The sequence below is a fragment of the Biomphalaria glabrata genome, chromosome 7 (assembly GCF_947242115.1).
Source record: "Biomphalaria glabrata chromosome 7, xgBioGlab47.1, whole genome shotgun sequence".
NCBI lineage: Eukaryota > Metazoa > Mollusca > Gastropoda > Planorbidae > Biomphalaria > Biomphalaria glabrata.
This window is the reverse complement of record NC_074717.1, coordinates 16218222-16240626: the sequence shown is the minus strand read 5'-3', so window position 1 is coordinate 16240626 and position 22405 is coordinate 16218222. Positions and strand designations below refer to the sequence as shown.

General features: G+C 36.4%; 1 protein-coding gene across 3 annotated transcripts in view; it reads right to left on the bottom strand.

Annotated features, from left to right (window-relative positions):
- LOC106070408 (sodium/hydrogen exchanger 2-like) overlaps positions 1-22405 on the bottom strand; it is a 199614-nt gene that overhangs the window by 139213 nt on the left and 37996 nt on the right. For all 3 annotated transcript variants that reach the window (XM_056036080.1, XM_056036081.1, XM_056036082.1), the window contains exons 2-4: positions 19907-20176; positions 6927-7123; positions 1247-1503 (exon numbers count right to left, since the gene is read on the bottom strand). In XM_056036080.1, the coding sequence (XP_055892055.1) occupies positions 1247-1503; positions 6927-7123; positions 19907-20176 (724 nt within the window). The remainder of the gene's footprint in view (positions 1-1246; positions 1504-6926; positions 7124-19906; positions 20177-22405) is intronic.

The window sequence follows — 22405 nt, the reverse complement described above, 5'->3', positions numbered from 1 at the left end:
TAATTATTAAACTTATCCATGCATTCAAAATTAATAACAAGTTACATTGTAATAAAGAGAAACTAAAAAAGATGTATTCTTCTAACAAAATTAGATAAATTGGCAACACGAAAAAAAAATTATTGATTTACTTTAAGCTACAATTGTTTACAAATGGCAACAAGACTTTCCCCTCGCAAATAAAAATTAATATCTCCATTGTCATTTGTCATACAAACTAGACATAGATCTAGACCTTTTTTTAGATCTAAATCTAGATTCAAGATCTAAGTTTAGGTCTAGAACTAGATCTAAGTCTATATCTAGATCTAGAACTAGAGATAGAATCTTGATATAGAATCTACTATATCTAGACTAGAATTCGTATTATAATTATGTAGATCTGGGGTATATTTAGTCTTATTTAGACTGTCACTGTCAAGTGTAGGCCCCTATGAGGATATGTCAAAACTGCGCGCTATGAAAGTAGTTCGTTATTTTTGAAACTTATAACTAAAACGAAGTTCGTATCAAAATTCTTTTTTAAAAATAACATTTGAATCAGTATTCTATTCAATGAGTTAATTAATAAATGGAAAATATATTTTATAATGATCCATTGACACTTTTACCATTGTGACCTTAGATGCAAATGTTTTGTACCAATGCGCGAATCTATGAATGAAGATTTATTAATGAAGAGGTCCATGACCTTTTAAAAAAAGTTACCTCCACTTAAATTTTTCATTGAAAAGTGGTGTAATTTTTTTGAAAAATCTGCTTGCATATAAAATTTTAAAAATTAGATGGTTTACTTTCGGAAAAGAAAAAAGTAGCCGTTGCATCAGAACTTTGAATGATCTAAAATATCATGATGTACGATTTTCATTTTCTCTTTTAGTTTATGAGATCTAAACGGGACGGACGGACAGACAGGCCACACAAAATTAAAAGCGTCTTTTCCCCTTTCGGGGGGGGGGCGCTAAAAAGTTTATTTACGAGAGCGTTTCACAAAACTAGGCACAAAGTGATAAAGGTCAAGTTGAGTTTTGGTTCTAAATTTTATGACTACTAAATGATAATAATTCTTGGCAAGGTTAAGGCAAATTTAAGGATCTGTCAAGGTTATACAAAATGCCAATGTTATTTGTTTTATTTCTTAAAAGTGACCTTTTATTACCAGATGACTGGTTAAGTAAGGTAGCGTCACATAAATAAATGAATACCGATAAATAAATAAATAAATTTTTATATAAAAACAACTTACGCTAAAATACCAGAAAGTTCAAATATTTCTGAAGTTAAATAAGCCAGATAGCCCAGAACAAAAATAAATAAAGGTTCAATAACTCTGACGTGATCAGTGTACTTGGTGATAAATGCTCCAAGTAATCCATAGATAACTCCAATCAAAGTGCCACCTAAACACACAACAAAAAACTGCAGAATGCCAGCAAAGAAGTCAACAACTTCAAGGTTACTTTCACCAATTTCGGTAAAACCTTCCATCATACGGTAGATAACCTAAAAGAGAAATTGCAGTGAGTCAACGCTACTAAAAAATAATCGAAGGTATGAATAAAGAACTCCTGAAAAATAAACTATTGTTATAAATCTAAAGGAAACAACTCAGCAAAGTTCTGCCGTAAAACATAACATCAAGTTTATTATCAAGGCAAACACAGAATAGTGAATTCACCCTTCTTACACAAAGAGTCTGTCTTTAACTCTAGCAGTCATTTCCCAAGCAAACCTGAATACGGACCAACTACAGCGTCTCTTGTGTCTCTTCAGGTCCTACTTCAGTTCTCAGCACAAAGGAGGGCTCCGACTCTTTCCAATCACCTGAGGCCGATCTTAACCTGTTTCTTTTTATCCACAATGCCTCCTTGTTTTTGTTTAATGCTGCGCTCGTACGCACCACAAGCACCGGTGCAAAGCAGAGTTATCAAAATATGAATTCATTGATATTATTAAGTAGAAGGAAGATATTTGAAGGATCAGATTCTATACAATAGCTGTTGTCTCATATAAAAACTACAGGCCTAAGTGCAAAGAAGAGTTGCTCCCTTCTTTACGAGTGTTGGTCCCGAACACTATCTGGAGCAGTCGATGTTTTTCAGTTTAGGTGGCAGTCGATTGATGGCAACGACAGGGTGCTTATTCCCCACAAAGTGATCTGCATTGTGCTCTGTGAGCGTTGCTTTCTTTCCTCCAGTTGGCAAGTATTCTCTTGGAGCGATGTCTCGGTCCTTGCTTCGGTTTCTTAATGACGGCGTCACCCACTTGTCAAAGAGAGGTAGTGTCGAACACTGTTTTCTTCATCAGAGCCGTTGCCGTTGAACTGTTGCTGTATGTCTTGGAACTTGTCACTCCCTGCGAGGTGCTGCACATACTAAACGCCTGGTGTTAGCTATCAAGCTTGGAGTTCTCTCTTCTGCCGCAGGCATTGTCAAATTCATTGACTCTGTCTTTTTCTTTGTTAGGAACCTTATCCACACAGTAATATGAAATCAAAGATAACACATCAGAGGCAATAGCAGATAGACAAAGGTCATTAACTCTTTCTCTCCGTAATTATTTACCATATTCTGGTGGAATCAACGCTGGTATCGTCAGTTAGGAGAGAAAGAGTTAAGGTCCACAGCAACAGGTTTTGACGCAGACCCATCGTTGTCTTGATCCGACTGGTTGATTGAGGTTCTCCTAGCACAGGGGTTCTCAACCTATGTGTCGCGACCCATTTGGCAAATATTCTCTTGGAGCGATGTTTCGGTAAATAATAATTTGGGGATCGAATGACCATTTGCCAGGGGTCGCCTAAGACCATCGTAAAATTGTGTGGTTTTATTTTTGTTGCTATTTTTCATAATTTTTCTAACCTGTTGTAACAATCATATTTGTACTATGGTCGATATAGATTTATATTTATAATTCTAAAGAGAAAAAAAATCAGATTACATTATTATTAAACAAATTTTGAAAATAACGTCAATTATGTAAATAAAAAAAAAAAAGTAGTGATAACAAATTCAGATCTAAGAACACCGAGATAAAGCCAGAGGATACAATTGACATTTTAAGTGAATATAACATCATTGTTTGAAGGTGTTCATTTTTCTTTATTGGTAGTAACGTCTTTATTTTTTAAATTCTTTTTTGTTTTATAAATAGATGTTGCAGACCACATCTTCGTTGTTGCATAATACATTTTTGAAATTACTGTTCATCAGATGCGGCGTGACACTTATGCGGGATCAAACATTTCTTTGGTGAAGATCTAATCAAGGGTTGAATGAAAATTTATGTAATAATATGCCATCGTATTATAGTCCATGTTATAAAAGGAAATAAATTCATTATGGAACAGCCAACACAGACACAGAACGCTGAGAAAACAAAATGACAATTCTTTGCGGTATGGGTTTGAGGTCGTCAGAGCTTTGCCGCGAAGGACATCCAGTATTTTAGTTCTGAAGGCTGATGGAGTCAAGAAATTTAGACTAAATTAAAACATAGCCGCCCCTGAGCTTCTTCTTTGATCACTCTCTGAATTGCCAGAGTTTTGAAACCTCACACCATTACCAAGGAGTTACTGTCAGCAGCCAAGTATATTGCACAAGTTATGATTGGAGCCGAGTTTGTTAATCAATTTAGTGCAATTTTCATATCCAATGACACTGTTTAGAAGAGAATAGTTGACATGGCTTGATATTACCAATCAGGTAATTCAGTAAAAGATGTCTGCTCCTTGTCCAATATTTAGCATTCAGACGTAATTTGTTCACAATGACTGGTTTACTTGAGATACATATAATATGTCGAGTTTAAAGATTTGTTTCTATGCAAACCTCTTGACGATCTCAACAGCAAGTGATGTAATTGACAAAGTTTGAGACTTTTTGGAAAAGTAAAAGACTTTTTGGAGAAATATTTGTGGTGTCTGCACATATCCAGCACTGATTTCTCTTCAATGTCAGTTACAATGTCAATTCTGGATCAATTGTTTGCAGTCATTCTGTTCTAGTTGAGATTTTTGTTCACGATTTCCTCTTCCATTCCCAACAGCATATCATTGCAAAACATGATTTTTCTGCCTGTTAGTTATCAAGTCTAAAACAGAAAGAAACTTGATGCAGAAAATGTTAATTCCTAATCTAGTGAAATAAAAACAAGCTCGACCTTCGCACTAACTTTGGCGTGTTTGAAACTATTGTTGCAACAATTTTGTAGCAATGTAGTTTATTGCATCGAATACTGTACGTTTCCCATGCTTAGCAATAGGCCTACTTTATTAAATTGTCAGCTGTAAACATGAATCTTATAAACACGCAACAGAAAGGTAAATAAATGAAAGTTATAAAATATACACTTTTTTGTAATTTAAGTGCTCATTAATTTTACACTAAATAAAGCTCCTGCCATGTTCAGTCTCTAACAATTGAATTAACATCATGGATATCAGATATATATTTTTTGTAGAAGATTTTATAACACTGGCTAAATTACAATTACCTTACCCAATAAACGAATTTTTTTTAAGGTTGAGGGTCGCCGCCTTGTGGAAAATTGCATTAGGGGTCGCGGAGCTAAAAAGGCTGAGGACCGTTGATTTCAGGTAAAACAGATCTCTTCTCTTGTTTCTTCCTTTCTTTCCTTTCAAGTCGCATTTATCATTGAGATTGTCGCAACAATCGTCGACACAATTCTCGTTTTAAAAGCCACACTCGTACGTTTTGCAAACATCAGACTCACAGACAGCGCTATAGTCCCAGGCGCCTCCGTCAAAACTTGCTTAGGTAATGGCTCATTTACCAACGAGTCTATTTGGCTTTCCAGTGTACTCACTTGCAACCCGAATGTGCTTATTTGCTGCATGATCTCGTTCATCTTGTTTCCAATTTTGTTCATTTCTTACCAAGGATCTTAATGATATCAGGTTCTATTTTCAGTTTTTTCAATTCCACCTCGTCAAGCCGTTAATTACCAAGGAAAAACACAGTATAGTAAATTCATCCTTCTTACACGAAGAGTCTGTCTCTAATCCTATCAGTCCTTTCCCCAGTAAACCTGAATACAGACCAACGATAGCCTTCCCTGTATCGTTCCAGGTCCCTACATCAGTTCTCGGCACGAGAACGGCTCCGACTCTTTCAAATCACTGGAGGCCGATCTAAACATGTTTCTCCTTAGCCACTAGTCTCTGTTTTTGTTTAATAGTGCGCTCGTACGCACCACAAGCACTGATGCAAAGCAGAGTTATAAAAATATGTATTCATTGATATTTTGATCAACCTGGTGGTGACACAGATGGTGGTAGTGCTGTGTTTTTAGCCGAAGCAAATCGATCCAGGCCAACGCTAGACGAGCGGTCAACCGTGACGAGTGACAGTGCACGACAGTTCAGGAATGATCTGTGTTGTGAAAAGTAAGTACTCACGCAAGTCACGTCGAATGTAGTCATGTGATCGACCAGAATGGCCAAGCAACGTTTCATCCGGTTCTAGAAGGCCTATGGGGACTTATATAAGAGTGAAGATATCAGAGTCAAGCCATTTTACGTTACCTCGCAATTTCACAAGCACTAGTCGAAGAAAGAGTCAGAACCAGCACGGTGCGAAATCGGCCCGGAACAGATAATTGAGTACAAGGCAAGGAAAAGGCGAAATTATTTTTGTAGTCAGTGTTGTTGCCAATCGTACAGTATTGGCTGCTATTTATTTAACATTAAAGTGTTACGTTACTTTGGAGCCCTGAGTTGTCATTATTTAAATTGGTAGTGTAGTGTGGTGCAGGTTGAAGAGAGCCTGGATAGTGAGAAACGTTACAACTGGTGTCACAAGTGGGATAGTATCTACTATGGCTCGTCTGAAACTGCTGTGCGAACTTTAATTGAAAGACCTGAGGCAAGAGCTCCGTGAGCGAGGGTGCGAAATCGGCCCGGAACAGATAATTGAGTACAAGGCAAGGAAAAGGCAAATTATTTTTGTAGTCAGTGTTGTTGCCAATCGTACATTACTGTCTGCTATTTATTTAACATTAAAGTGTTTCGTTACTTTGAAGCCCTGAGTTGTCAAGTTCTTTAAATTGGTAGTGTAGTGTGGTGCAGTTTGAAGAGAGCCTGGATAGTGAGAAACGTTACAACTGGTGTCAGAAGTGGGATAGGATCTACTATGGCTCGTCTGAAACTGCTGTGCGAACTTTAATTGAAAGACCTGAGGCAAGAGCTCCGTGAGCGAGGGCTGAAGGAAAGTGGAAACAAGGAAACCTTACAAGCACGCCTCCGAGAGGACCTAACATAACTTTGAATTGGTTCTGTCGTGTGGTGCAGTTTGCAGAGAGCCTGAATATTGAGAAACGTTACAATAATATTAACTAGAAGATATTTTGAAGGATCAGATTCAGTACAATAGCTGTTGTCGCATACTAAAACTAAAGGATGAGTTTTACAAAACATAGTTGTTATTGAAGAAAATTAGTTTATTCACGTTGCTCCATCCTTTTGATAAACTAATGCCCTAAAAAAAAATCATACACCAAAAATTCCCATCTGGATTTCTCTACAACACATGTTATTGTAATAGATTGCTTTACATAACTTGGCAGCAAAATATATGAATCACTGTTGAGAAAATTGATAAACAATCTGGTTAAAGTTAGCAGCTCTTTAGTGGCCAAAAAACTCTTCTCCTAACGAAAATCCATAACTACCAAGCAGTAGTTAACAATAAACTTATTCATTTTCATTAAAGGTGCATAGGTTTCCTTTGAAACATAAAAAGCCAAAAATACACAACAAATAATTATATTCTGGGTGGAAAAGCTCATTGTTAGACATATTTCAACAGTTGTGCTGTGTGGGGATTGATCGCAAAACCAAGCAGTATTTTTTTTTGCTAGCTGAAAGGGGCTACTTCATTTTTAATTAATAATAAACAAACACTGACCACAGTGACTCCATCATTGAGTAGAGACTCCCCAAAGACAATAATGTACAGTATCTCGTTAACTTGTATCTCTTCAAAAATTGCCAGTACAGCTACTGGGTCAACGGCAGAAATAAGTGCAGCAAAAACAAAACTATGAAGTATGCTGACATTCTTTTGTATCCAGCCTAAATAGGACATTCCCCATAGGCCTAAACCTACATAGAAATATGAAGAAAAAAAAACATAAAAAAATTTTTTTTTTTAAAAGTCAATACATCAATTATACAACTTTAAAAAAATATATAATTTTTGATCAGGAATCAAACTCGTGATTTTGTCACCATCAGCTTCTAGCACGGACGATCCCATAATAATTTAATAGTACTTTTATTATATGGACATTTAGTGCTACAACTAGATCTAGACTTCTGATTTTAGAACTTAAGATCTAGTCTAGATCTAATCTACTTATACACTTAGAATCTACAGAAATATATTTTGATTTAGTGATTTACGTAAAAATATAAGCAAAGCTTAAATATTCTATCAATAAACTTTGAACAATTTTAAATTCAATAAAAAACTCAGTTATCGATACACAACGGCTGACTGTCATTTTTTTTTTCATAACTAAATGAATGTTAGATAAATAAAAAACAATGGGATTTTTAATTATTTAAACTATTGAATCAATAATGCCTTACATTCGGAAATTCCCGAAAACGATAGTCCTTTCAAAACCGATGTTCAATTTAGATCTAGGTCTAGTTTTCTAGCCAAATTTAAATGTTTTTTTTTTTTACTATGAAAAATTAAAACGGTTTTCCTGGTGTGGCCAACGAGCTAGTAATTCTTTTCTCAGCGATATATAACAATTATTATATTATAGGAAAATCGTTAGAGCCATTTTTGAGATCAGCGTTCCACGTTCCTGTTTTCAGGTTTCATGAAGTTCTGACTTGAATAGAAGTATTGTAAAAAAAAATGAAGAAAGAAAAAAGTACAAATTTAATAAAAGAAACTATGGGTATTGTTATCTATTGATATCTTCTATATATTATATACAAAATACCACTCATCATGGATGTAGCCATGACTTTTTTCGGGGATGGTTTCTTTACACACACAAAGACACATATATTATAAATTTACGTATTGAAATTTAATTATAGCTCAACTGCCCATCACAACACAGGGTAAAGCCAATAGATTTCAATGACTGCAGATTATTTACGTTTTTTAGGTTGTGGCCTGAATTCTCGTAGATTTACTTTTTAATGAATCTCAGAAATTGGTAGGAAAATAGAACAAAGTGGGAAATATATGTTTTATGCTTTATGAACCTGAAAACTCCTATACATGCTAATGAAAATATGCAACTTTTGCTTTAGTTTTATTGCAAGGGGGGGGGGGGTAGCCTAAAAACTCATTGGATACCCTGTGGTAAAGGAGAAGTTGAAACTCAACTTGAAGCTCTTGGAATTTGGTGGCTGCAGTTTTGCTTCAGTTTTTATCAGAAGGGGGGTTGTACCCTAAAAACTACGCTTGACTACGCTGGGGGCAAAAAAAAGGGACTCAAAACCCTTTTTGGCTACCCTCATTCAATTTGGTGACAATGGTTTCACTTTAGTTTTTTATTGCAAGGGGAGGTCAACCTCATACACAGGTTCCTCTTTCCTTTTAGAGCAGGGGTTCTCAACCTGTGGGTCGCGACCTCCTTGGTGGTCGATTGACGATATGCCAGGGGTCGCCTACGACCATCGAAAATATGGATTGTTTTGTCTATTCTTCTATTGCTGTATGTGTGTTTGTGTGGGGGGGGGGGGGTCGCGACAGAGTGGGGAATTGTAAAAAGGGGTCGCCGAGTATAAAAGGTTGAGAACCGCTGTTTTAGAGGAATATGCCGCATAAATGCTTATTTCGATACAGGGAATATCCATAAACGCACACTAACCCACTTCTGTCTTGCATGAAAACTAATTTGCCAATCGGTCGTAGAGACGGTTGAGGTATGTTTCTCCTTCTCCCACAACGACCTTCATGGATTTTTTGAATTTCTGGCACATCGGCACAATTTAGGCCATGTCGTGCCCATAATCCCTCAAAGATTACTTCTCCTATATAGGTCAAGTGCTAGGAGTCCAGTTTATGTAGCAGCCGCCGATAACATGCCCAATACAAGCGAAGAGAATAGAATTATTACAGTTGTGGAGAAGATGGGCAAATGTCGAGACAGTGTTTCAAGAGACAATGTCAGAATAATAGAACCAGCATAGAACAAAGTCCTGTCAATATTAATGATTCCGATAGTAAAAATAATAAAGTGCCGAGTGTACATAGAGGTAACGGTGATCATTAATGTCAAGGGTGTGAAAATAAAAAAATCGCAACTGGAAATTTTGCCGCAAGCCTCAGAGCAACACATACACATTTAGGACATGACGCAATAAAAGGAAAATGCATACGGAAATTGAATTCACATATACGATTTTTAAATGGGCAAGAGGTAACACGAATATAATAGGTGTTTATTGCAGTTTAATTTCAGAAACAGATTGAACGCTGAGGTTAAGCTCAAACTGATTGGCAAGAGATAAAAAATTACATACTGGTATTTGTTGAATTGGATACATCTTATTAGAAAGGATGGTATACGACAAAACATTATCCAACGAGTTAAATGATTTCTATTGTGGTTTCGACACTAAAGATTTTAATTATCTAAGACTCAAAGCCCTCGAAGATGTCAAAGTTAACAACTGTTTAGAATTAGCGATCACTAAAGAGCAAGTCTGCAACATTTTCAATAAAGTAAACCCAGCGAAAGCTGGTGGGCCTGATGGAATAAAAGGGTGAATCTTAAAAGAATGTGCTGAACCACTAGCTGAACCTTTCCTAGAGATTTTTTCCACTTCATTACTAAAAACCACGAGATACCACCTGTGTGGAAGTCGTCCATAATTGTACCTGTGCCAAAGGTTTCCAAACCAAAGGAAATGAATGACTTTACTTACTTCCATTGTGTCTAAATGTTTAGAAAAACTGGTTAAAATGTTTCTTCTGAATGATCTTTGTAGTAAGTTGGACCCTTTACAATTTGCTTACCAAAAGGGTAAAGGTAGACGATGCCATCCTTAATATTTTAAATTGTGTCTACAAACATCTGGACTTATGTAAGATTATTCTTTATTAATTTCTCATCAGCTTTTAATACCATACAACTTCATTTACTTATTGAAAAAATAAAAGCGTTGAAGATTAGTCCATATATAATACTATGGGCTAATGAATTTTTGACCCAGAGACCTCAGACGGTTAGGGTAAACAATGTAATATCAAATGCATGCTTAGATAGCACAGGGGCGCCCCAGGGGGCTGTGACATTGCCACTGTGGTTCATTTTGTACACCAATGATTTTCAATCCGATAGTCCTTTTTCCTCCTTCACAAAATTTACTGATGATGCGGCTCTTCTTGCCCTGCTCTCACAGAGCTCAGATGTAAATGAGTATTTCAGAGAAATATAACACATTGAAAAATACTGTAAAGATATTTTTTTTATTACTAAATGTAAAAAAAACCCCAAAGAAATGATAATCGATTTTCGTAGTGAAAAGAAGGAAAATGATATTGTTTCTGTAGCTGGGGAGACTATTGAAATAGTGCAAACTTTTAAATACCTTGGTACTATCCTAGACAATAAAATACATTTTACTGCAAATACTGATTATATCAGCAAAAAGGGGTAGCAAAGATTACGACTTCTGAGAAAGCTGTCCTCGTTTAATGTTAGCGAAAAGACCTTGGCTATGTTTTATCACGCTCACACCTGCAATATTTTAAGTTTCAATATCACTGCCTGGTATGGCAATCTGAGCATTAAAAATAAAATAAACTTCATAAAATCCTAAATGCTGCTGGTAAAGTCATTGGCAAAAAAACAAACCCAATTGGGGAAGCTGTTTGAGACAAACATCCTTAAAAAGCTAAGATATTCTAGAAAAAAAAATCACCATTTGGGTCAGGATTTTGTGATTTTACCATCACAAAAGAGATACAAGACACCGATAGCAAAGACAAACAGACACAAACACTCTTTTGCTACCCTGGCAATCAAATCATTAAATAAGAACAATCTGATATAAACTTTGTCACATGTAAATTATGAGTGCGTCTTATGTAAATGTATATTTTGTTTTTTTTATAGTTATAATGTTTTATCTGGTGTAATGCATAAATTGTAAGACAAATTTCCTTACGGACAATAAAGATTATTATTATTATTTTTAGAATACAGACGTATGACCCAAAGTTTTCAATTCCAACAGCACCAAAAATGTGATCCCACTCTGACTAAATTATGGAAAAAAGTTGACTGAGCACTAAAGAAGTAAAGAGAAAAGGAAAACTTATGTAAATATGAATGGCTTACTCTACAAAAACTTTGAGTATTTTAACCCTTACGGTCTATTGGCCTCCTTCAGTCGTAGAACGACTATGGTTCATCTCAGAGCACACTTCCTCATGTGGCTGTGGAGTCCTATTTTGGAGAGACACTCCCGTCCACAAATTGCTTCGGTGGTAGAGGAGCTGGCCTTTTTCGGATTGTACGTTTTTCTTCCTCAGCTGAGACCCATGTTCTTTTACTGTCCATAGCTTTCTTGGTCAATGTCACTCTCCATCTGGTGCGGTCTAGAGCTATGTCTTCCCAATTGTCAGTTTTGATGTTCACTGATTTGAGGTCCCGTTTTATTACATCTATGTAACGGAGGTGGGGACGACCGGTTTTTCTTGTGCCAGTCGCGAAGTGTCCATAGAGTATGACTTTCGGGATGCGATTGTCCTCCATCCGGCGAACATGTCCAAGCCAGCACAAACGGCGTTGTCTGAGGGCTGTGAAGATGATGGGAATACCTGATCGCGCAAGGATCTCAGTATTGCACTTTTTCTTTCCATGTGACTTTCAAGATCCTACGGAGACATCTCAAATGGAATGAGTTCAGTTTTCTCTCTTGCTTAGGTGGTCCATGATTCACTGCCATACAGCAGTGTGCTCATAACGCATGCCTTGTAGACTTCCATTTTGGTCATTCTGATTTTCCCAAACTCTTGGCCTGATTCTAGCGAAGGTCGAGGCAGCCTTCCTTATGCGTTTTTTAATCTCCTCTTCTAGAGAAAGGTCATCTTTATTTTGTGGATCCCAGATAGCAGAACTCGTTTACGGCGTCCAGCTTGTTATCGTCTATGAGGATGGAGGTTGGTGCTGTAGCAGGTGGTCTCATAACATTTGTTTTCTTCGTGCTAACAATCAAGCCATATTCTTTACAGGCCTGAGAGAAGCGGGACATTAGTGACTGAAGTTCCTCTTGCGTGTGTGACATTACCGCGAATAACATATCTCTTACGAGATCTAATCGAACAGCAATTGGTAATTCCCCCAAAAAGACTTAAAATTATACTCCAAACAGGACGCGAAGGGGATCTTATTAGTAGGATGAAAAGAAATATTTTCCAAATGTACACTTGGCCAGACATTGAGTCAGATATTGAACGATATTATGTTACTTGTAGTGTTTGTCATAAGAGTATGTTGTCGAAAGAATTCAGAATGCACTAGTTGATATTTAATATTGTTAAATCTACATTCCTGTGCTAATTTAACTCTTTGGTTATAAAAGATTGGCAAAATACTAATGTGATGTAATTTTGTTTGCATATGTGCATATGTAACTTACTTGATACTATAATGTATTTTCATTTTAGTATTAAATTCAAATTGGTTGCAACGAAAATTGTATGCACAATCACTGTGTGTATTTGTTTGATGCCGCAGCTTGATTTAATATTACTCCATACTGAAAACAAGCATCACATTTTTTTTTCTGGTTGTACTATTCATTTTAGAACATTTGAGATTTTTTTAGTCCAAAATTTGCAAAGATGTTTCAATATTTTAAAATTCTAAACGTAATTGTACACGACTTAACTGGGTAAATTCAGTCAAGGGGATGAAAGGTGATGTCAGTATCTTCATACTTATTTTTTTAGTATATTTATTGTGACCTTTTGTCTGGATGACTTCAATTGACCTCTCTTGTGAATGACTCCTCAATGTTTTGATTTGCGATAGTGATCAGTCTGTAATGTGTATATAGAAGGCAAGTAGCCTTGTAACTTGTAAAAAGGAGGCCATGTTGTAGTGTTTGGTCTAATATCAGAAGTTGTTGAAAACACTTGCCATGATGTAATCTATTTACTTTTTAGCAGTTCCCGAAAGGGGAATAGCCGCTATCCGTATTGCGTAGTGTGTCTGTACGCCCGTCCGTCCCGTTTAGATCTCGTAAACTAGAAAAGATCACAAAAATCCGACATCATGCTATTTTAGACCTTTCAAATATTTAATACAACGGATATTTCATTTTTTATGACAGCGAAAAATTAAATTTTCAAAATCAACTATACAAGCAGTTTTTTCATAAAAATACACCATTTTTTTTTTTTTTACAAATATTCACTATTAATAGTATATATTAAAAAAAGCAAACACGGAAAACTATTAAGCAAGAGAGCTAACTATGTACCATGGGCGTAGCCAGGATTTTTTTTTCGGGGGGGGGGGGGGGGGGGTTGGGGGGGGGATTTTTCTCCCCCCCCCTGCAAAAAATATATTTATATGTATATGTATCATGTATACATATGTATTATATGTGGGAAGCGTGGTCGAGAGGCTAAGTGCGCTTGAACTTGCTTGTCTCGGCTACCTAGAAGGGGGCTCGACGTTCGACACCAGACTCGGGCAGAGTTGCGTTTACTGAGCGCCTATAGGCAGCACGGAAAACCAACTCCTAGATACCCCCTCCCCCCACCGGTCCACAAATGAGATTGGACCAAAGCGCTCTGAGCATGCTATAAGCATGAAAGTAGCGCTGAATAAAAGCTATACTAATAATAATATGTATGTATGTGTGTGTGTGTACATAATCTTTATTAGATTCTGACCCTTCATTTTTTCGGAAGACGTTTATTGTGCCCTAGAATTTCTTCCTGGAGTAAGTGGAAAAATTGTAGACTCCCTGCGCTTGACAGCAAGGGGGTCTGGGGGAGCGCTAGGAGCTCCCCCAAAGCGGGGCGGAGCCCCGCCGCCAAGCACTATTTCTGGTATTGAAAGCCAACAAAATGCATATTCTGAGGTATATACAATGCATTTTCCTGCTATTAAAAAGTTTTATTTCAAAATCCTAATGTGCTATTCTTACTGACCTTCCCGCACCGTTCGACGCTTTTGCCGTCAAGCTGTTTCCACAAAAATCTGTCACTGGTAATGTCTGAAGCCTCTTCCCACCTGCTCTGAGGACCTCCATGAATGTGTGGCGTCAAGTTGTACTTAATAGGATGTTATCGCAACTCTTATTATGCGTAATTCATTTTGTCGGAGAACATGTCCCGCAAACCTCATGCGACGCTCTGTCACAATCTTACTAAGGGGTCAACTCCCAGTTCGGCATAGGATTTCTTTGATTGAGACCCGATCTCTATAACTGACTCCTAAAATCTGTCTTAGCCATCTTTTTGAGCCACATTTAGTGTTTTTCAATTTCGGCAGATGACTTTCCACTGCACTTTATTAATGGAGCCCAGACACTGGTAGAAATGTGTAACCTCTCTTGAATACGCTCTTGGAATTAGGTGACTGTAGTTTGCGTAAGATTTTATATCGAAAAGGGAAGTTTTATCGTCAAAATTATCTGTTGGGGGTTTTAAACTAAAAAATCTCTGGAGTTGTTTTATTTTTTTAATTCAGAACCCTATTTAGCTACACTCATAGAATTTGGTAACTGTAGTTTGCTTTAGAATAATATTGAAGATAGAGGTTTTCCACCTCAAAACACTCTATAAGGGGATTTTAAACTCAACCATCTGGAGGGATTTTAAACTTTTTAAGAAGTCATCTGTAAGAGAGAGGTTTAAACTCAAAACCCCCAGTTGGCTTTGCTACGCTCAAATAATTTTGAGTGCGTAATTTGCTTTTTTTTTTTTTTTACATTGAAGATGTAATTTTAGCGTCAAGTCCCGCTGGCGGGGGGTTTAAACTCAAAACCCCTTTGGCTACGCTTATGAATTTTGAGTGTATAATTTGCTTTGTTTTTAATATTAAAGGTATATGACTACGATTTTAGAGTGTGTAATTTGCTTTTTTTTATATATTGAAAAGGTATTTTTTAGCTTCAAAAACCACTGGAGGGGAGTTTAAACTCAAAACCCCTTTGACTACACTCATAGAATTTTGAGTGTATAATTTGTTTGTTTTTAATATTAAAGAGGTATTTTTTACCTTCAAACCCCGCTGAAGGGGGATTTAAACTCAAACTGAGTCAAAACCCATTTAGCTCCACTCATAACATTTTGAGTGCATAATTAGCTTTTTTTTTTATATTGAATAGGTATTTTTTAATACGGGGTTAAACTCAAAACCCCTTCAAAATTTTGAGTGTGTAATTTGCTTTTTTGAATAGGGCGTTTATCGTAAATTTTGGAGGGGGTTTTAAAATCAAAATCTTCTTGAACCAATATCACCCCCTGGCTACGCCCATACTATGTACCATATTTTCTAACACATTTATACAAACGGTTTTATTTTTTATGTTTAAAAAAATATTTTTAAAAAATTGTATTACTAAATTAGTAATTTCTGTCTATAGACTATCATATTGACGACCTACATTCATATAAAAATGTTTACTTTTATTTTTAAAGACAAAAAAATGTATTTAGTATGGATATAAGTGTAATATAATTAAAAACAATAATAAGTAAGTAGAGTTTCATATTATACACGTGACATAAGGTGCACCACAGTGCTCTTCAAAGATATAACTAAAGGGAAAAGTTTCTTTTTAAACAAAGCTCTGTCTGTCTGTGTGTCTATCTTGCCCAAAAGTTTGTGCACGTTATTTCTGCAACACTCAATCTCGGATCAAGTTGCACAATTATTTCTTTTACCTTACAACACAAGAACCAATTTAAAAAAAAGTTAATGAACTATTGCTAATAAATTACTTTGTTTGGTATCTCAAACAAGGGAAAGCTGGAAGCTGAATCAGTCCTCTTTATATTAGGCTGTTGTCTGAGGCTTAGTGAACACAACCATGAAATAGAAACAATATTATAACGATACTATCTTCCATGTTCATAGAATCTTCGCGAGCAGAGTGGTTACCTCGTTGGCTTGAGAAACCTGAGAAGGCTTTAGCCCACAAATTCGCATTCAGATCGTTCCAATTAAAAACAAATGCATTTCAAAAGCGATCGCCCAGGTACCCCGTTCTTTCTGCCCCTTTCCAACTGGTCCAGACAAGTGATAGGATCATAGCGTATTGAGAACGCTAAAAGCATGAAATTGCGCAAAACAAAAACAATTGTTACAAATATTTCTAATCGCACAGAATTATTATCGTTAGTTTAGATCTATTACAAATTTAATTACATGACTGATCCAAACTAATTGATACATATTAATGTAAGCTTTTTTAGCGGCCCCCGAAAGGTGAAAAGACGTTATTAGTTTTGTGGCCTGTCTGTTCGTCCGTCTCGTTTAGATCAAAACAATTAGATACTTATAAGACATCTGTTAGGTCAGGTTCACATCTAACTTCACATTCACTTTCACCTATCCCTTGGTCTGCTGGACCTTTGGGGCACCACACAGAATCTGTCAATCTTCTTTCTCCATTCTTCTCTGTCATTTGCCTTTGATAGAATTTCATTCTGACATTCTTTCTGAAAATATTGAAATATGCCTTTTTACCTGCCTGGGTGGACCACTTCTGATAGAATTTAACACCGATATTTTTTCTGAAAATAAATGAAACCTGCCTTTTTTCCTGCCTGGGTGGACCACTTCGGGGCCGCTTTTGAGTTTGTGTTTCCAAACTGTCTTTGTAACCTTGTTTTTTTTTTGTATTTTGCTAATTTTTAAAAAAATTTTTTAGGGAAAAGTTTTATTTTTTGATCAATTAGATAATCATTCAATAACATCAGTTAGGCCTGGTTCACATTAAACTTCACCTTAACCTTTCCCTTAGTCAGTTGGTGTTGGAGCACCACACAAGATCTGTCAACCGTCTTTGTCCATTCTTCTGTGTCCTTTGCCTTTGATAGAATTTCATTCACCGAGAGGCCTGTCCATTCTTTGATGTTGTCTTCCCATCGCTTTCTCTGTCTTTACGAGCCCTGAGGACTTTGTGATGTGGCTATAGAGTCTGAGTTAACATTTTTTGACACTAGTTAGCAGGTCATCGTGGTATTCTGTTTTTAATCTCTTCACTCGTGATGCGGTCTTTGTGACACCTAGGATTTAACTATATCTTCATAACTATCAGTTCATTGAATACATATGAATATTACAATGTAATTATAATAACATTAATAAATCTCCGTATCCTGTGGTATCAAGTCGTTAATAAAACAATACAACAGTATCGCTAACACTTTCGACACGAGCACGTCTCTTCTTTTTGTATCGACGGAGATAGGGCTGTAGTTGTTGATAATTTGTAGTTCATAGTTTCTGATATTCTTTCTTAAAATATTAAAACATACCTTTTTACCTGCCTGAGCGGGACATTTCGGAGGCCGATTTTGAGTTAGTGTTTCCACACTTAGTGAGCTTGTAACACAGCGTCGCATGAGGTTTGCGGGACATGTTCTAATACAAAATGAATCACGCATACCAAGAGATGCGATGACATGGAGGTCATTACGAGGAAAGCGCAGGACGACCTCATATAACTTGGCGCCACACTTTCATGGAGTACCATTGGCAGTGGAGACAGCTTGCCGCCCAATGCGCCGTACGGCGCGGGAGGATCTAAGTCTATGTAAAGTCTAAGTTTCACCACAAACTGTCTTTGTAACCTTGTTTTTCTCAAGATCTAATCATGCTGTAATTGTAGAGGACATTGTTTAATTGTTAGAATATATCGATTTGTAACAATATTATTGGTTTAGGGCCAGTGTCAGTGTGGCTTGAAACCCTGTATTTTAACAATAACTGTGTAGTCAAGAAGATAGAGAAGAGTTGGTATAACTCAAGACGTGAGGAACTAGAGATTATAGCTAGAGAAGCAGTTGTTCAGTTGATATATGTAAAGCCATATACATTCAGTAGATCATTGAGTCAATGTCACGTATCAGTCTAGCTGAATCTAAATCTAACTCTTCCAAGATGCAACCTTAGCATTTAGCCTTTCTTCTAGACTATTCCGTACAAGGACAGCCTTTGTGTCGGACATGTACCAGTTATCTCTCTATCAAATCCTTGTCCCAATCGCCTTTCGTGCAGAACTCTGCATTCGTAAAGAATTTGTTCTATCACCAGATTCTATGAACGTAGCCAAAGGGGTTTTGAGTTTAAACACCCTTTCAGGGGATTTGAATCTAAAAAAAAATATCTCTTCAATATAAAAAAAAGCATATTACACACTGGAAATTCTATGAGCATAACCAAAGTTTTTTTTTTACTTTACCCCCCCCCCCCCTTTTAGCGGGGTTTGATGCTAAAAAATACCTCTTCAATATAAAAAAAAGCTAATAACACACCAAAAATTATATGAGCGTAAACAAGTCAATTGGGGTTTTGAGTTTAAACCCCCTCCTCCAGAGGGCTTTTTTAAAAGTTTAAAACCCCTCCACGCGGTTTTGAGTTTGAAATCCCCCTACAGAGAGTTTTCAGGTTGAAATGGCGCTGCACTGTGGCGACATGCAATTTGTGCTTTCATGTAATGCACAAATTGTAAGACAAATTTCCTTAAGGATAATAAAGATTATTATTATTATTATTATTATTCAATATTATTCTAAAGCAAACTACAGCAATTCTATGAGCGTAGCTAAGGGGGGCTTTGAATTTGTTAAAAAAAAAATTCCATATATTTTTAGTTTAAAACCCCTTAACAGATGATTTTGACGATAAAACTTCCCTTTTCGATATAAAATCTAAAGCAAACTACAGTCGAAATTGAAAAAAAGATTAAACGTGGCTCAGCAAAGATGGCTAAGACGGATTTTAGGAGTCAGTTATAGAGATCTATCTTAGTCGGAAATCCTATGCCGAACTGGGAGTCGACCCCTTATTAAGGTTGTGACAGCGCATGAGTTTTGCAGGATATGATCTCTGACAAAATGAATTACGCATAATAGGAGTTGCGATGACATGATGCCATTACAAGGAAAGAGCAAACAGGGACATCCTAGTACAACTTGGCGCCACACTTTCATGGAGGTCCTCAGAGCAGGTGGGAAGAGGCTTCAGACATTGCCAGTGACTGATTTTATTGGAAGCAGCTTGCTACCCAATGCGCCGAACTGCACAGGAGAATCTAAGTAACTAAGAATAACAGATTAGGTTTTTGAAATAAAACTTTTCAATAGCAGGATAATGCACTGTAGCTACCTCAGAAAATGTATTTTGTCGGCTTTCAATTCCGGAAATAGTACTTGACTCCGCCCCGAACCCCACTGAGTGAGCTCAATGCGCTCCCCCCAGACCTTCTTGCTGGCAAGGGCTGGGAGACTACAATTTTTCCACTAACTCCAGGAAGAACCTATTCTAGGGTACAATAAACGTCTTTCGAAAGAATGAAGGGTCAGAAAGTAATAAAGATTAATTATGTACACACACACACATATAGATATACCTTTTTCAGTGTGGGGGAAAATTTATTACTTTTCTTGTATTTTAACGTTTATTATTAATTTATTAGTAGTTAAAAGTTAGGCAATCCATCACTGAATACCGGCACCTATTCTTTAAAAAAAAAGCACTATATATACGTGTATTTAATATATATACATATATATATGTATATATATATATATATATGTATATATATACATATATTATTATATATTATATATATACACAACCCCCCCCCCCGAAAAAAACCCATGATTTGGGCTATATATTTATGAAAAAGTAACACAAAATTGAAACGACTTACCTATGCCTAAAGTATTCCATAAAGTGTTAACCACGGCTAAGAGTAAAATAGTTCCCAAATTATTGAAGAATGGTTTATTGGGCATATGGTAGCCTGCATCATAGATGATAGGTGGTAGAAGGAAGAGAAAGAATGTGTTGGCATCAAGGGTATATTGTGTGCTGCTAGCTGTCTCCGTGAAGTACAGTGTCACTCCTACCAGTATCCCCAGTGTGATAAGAAGACAACTCTCCGGAAAGATGTGAGGCAACTTGTCATACAGATGAAATCCTGAAGTTAAAATATAATTAAACAAAAGTTGTCTACTATTCTCAACATTGGTAATATGTATATATATATATATGAAATAGAAACAAATAGAAAACAGGGATGCGTTTCAACAGCTACCACATTTTAATTGAGATTTTTAGTTTGTAACTAAAATAAACATTAATTAAACTACAATTGTAAGTAATGTATATTTATAATTAAACTTTGGCCTTAATTTACTCATTTTTTAGTTTAACTAAAAGTTTCTAACGTTTTAGTTTACTTTTGCCCATCACTATTGCCTTTGGCATATGCTCGTCCCCCCATGCGAAACACGCCCTTCCTAGCGTGACTATCGGATTTTAAGAAGTTGATTCCGGCATTACAAGAACATCGCTTTTTTTTTTAAGTGCAGTCTTGTTACCGTATGTCCATGATGGGGTAAAAAAAATCTTTGGTTAAAGCTTTCAAGAAACCTTATTTTCTTTCTTTAAAGTACATCTGTCTCAGATCCTCATAGAGGGGTTGAGAGAACCACTGCTTGGTTGACACTGATTTTTGTAGGCAGGCGGAACGATTTATTTCACCACACTCTCGCTAGGAGGCCTCCAAAAGCACCACTAGCCCTGATCAGACGCTTATCAACCTCCCTTGAAAGCAATGCGTCATTTGATACTATGCTTCCCAGATATGTGAAGTGGTCTACCACGTTAAGGGATGTCTATTCACGGTGATCTTTGGGGCTGAGTAAATTTTATAGGGTTACTTATTGAAAATGACTTCCATTTTTCCGAGATTTAAAGAGGAGACATCTTACGCTAATTCGTTGACCGCCATCTGGAGATCATATGTTCAGTGTGAAGGCGTAGAGAAGCTGTTATGACTAATTCTTTTGTTTTTGGTATGCTTCAGTAGACTTCAAAGATTGAACACATTGTAATAATTCACCAGTGAAATAAAATATTACCATGTATAATAGAACCATGGATAATTATTATAAGCTATCTAAACTGAGAATAGTTAGTCATTTGCTTTGTGTCACATAGCATAATGAAGCTTAGTTTATTTTTAGTTCTCTGCAACCATCTCCATAGTAACGAGCTCTTGAGGCAAGCATGCTTTCTTAGAAATGAAATAATTCAAAGATCATATAAGGGTCAGCAAGGATTTATAGGTGTGAAAGGCGTGGCTTATTTGCAAATGCAGAGAGTTTAATGAATAAAAAGTTTGAGAAGGACAACGAAAAGTCAATGTAGAAAAAATCTAGTTGAATTAAGTTATAGTTTGAGTTGTAGAACCAGAACCATTGTTAGATCTAGTTGTAGTTATGAGCTTGAACTAAGATAGTTAACACGTTTAAGTTAATTGTGCAGTGTGTATTTTATTCAAGTGATTCCTATTTTCAGAATTAAAGCTTTGTATTTATTTTCTGATCAACACAATCATATATTAAGTACAAGACATCTTCACATCGTAACACTCCAAACCAAATGATCGTCACACTTTGAACTTGACCTATCAGATTTATAGATGACGTCTATGTGTTTATTAAGTCACAATACATTTTAGCAATGGTCAAACTAAATAGCCTACTTAACTGAAACTTTTATCGACTGCATCAGAAGGTGAAGGGATTCGAGTCACTAATTAGCACATTTTAAAACCATCAAACATAAGAATATTCATAACTTGCGTCTAAACGTGTTTTGTAATAACTTAAGGGAGGCAACTCAAGGAGGCAAGGATGTTTATTCACAGGACATTACAAGCACATAAAACAACATCTGTTTTTAGCACAGTCTTTTCACTTCGGCTCTAGACTTGGGTGGAAATCGTTCTTCTTCCTCGTGTTGACATCCTTCTCAGTCTAGTCCATAACAGTGCGCACCTTCTGCAATAGCTTACATTTTTAGATGGAGGTGCGCATGTCAGAGTTATACAATTTTTTTTTTTTTACTTCTAATACTTTTTTTTCAATATTGAGCGACTTAAAAGAAAAATACTTCTGAGCAATATTTTATTTATCATTCTCAACATAAAGTATACGGTGTTTGATGTGTGGCTGAGTGACAAGAGTTACTCGAGTTTTAATCCCGACTCGAGCAGGGTTATGTTTAAAGGTACCCCCTGTCTTTAAGAAAGACAGCTGCTCTATAAAAGGGTACTCACTATTAAAGTATTACAAGCAATCAAGGGCGTAGCCGGGGAGGTTAGGGTTCCCTGAAAAAAACCTCTTGGCTAAGCTCATAG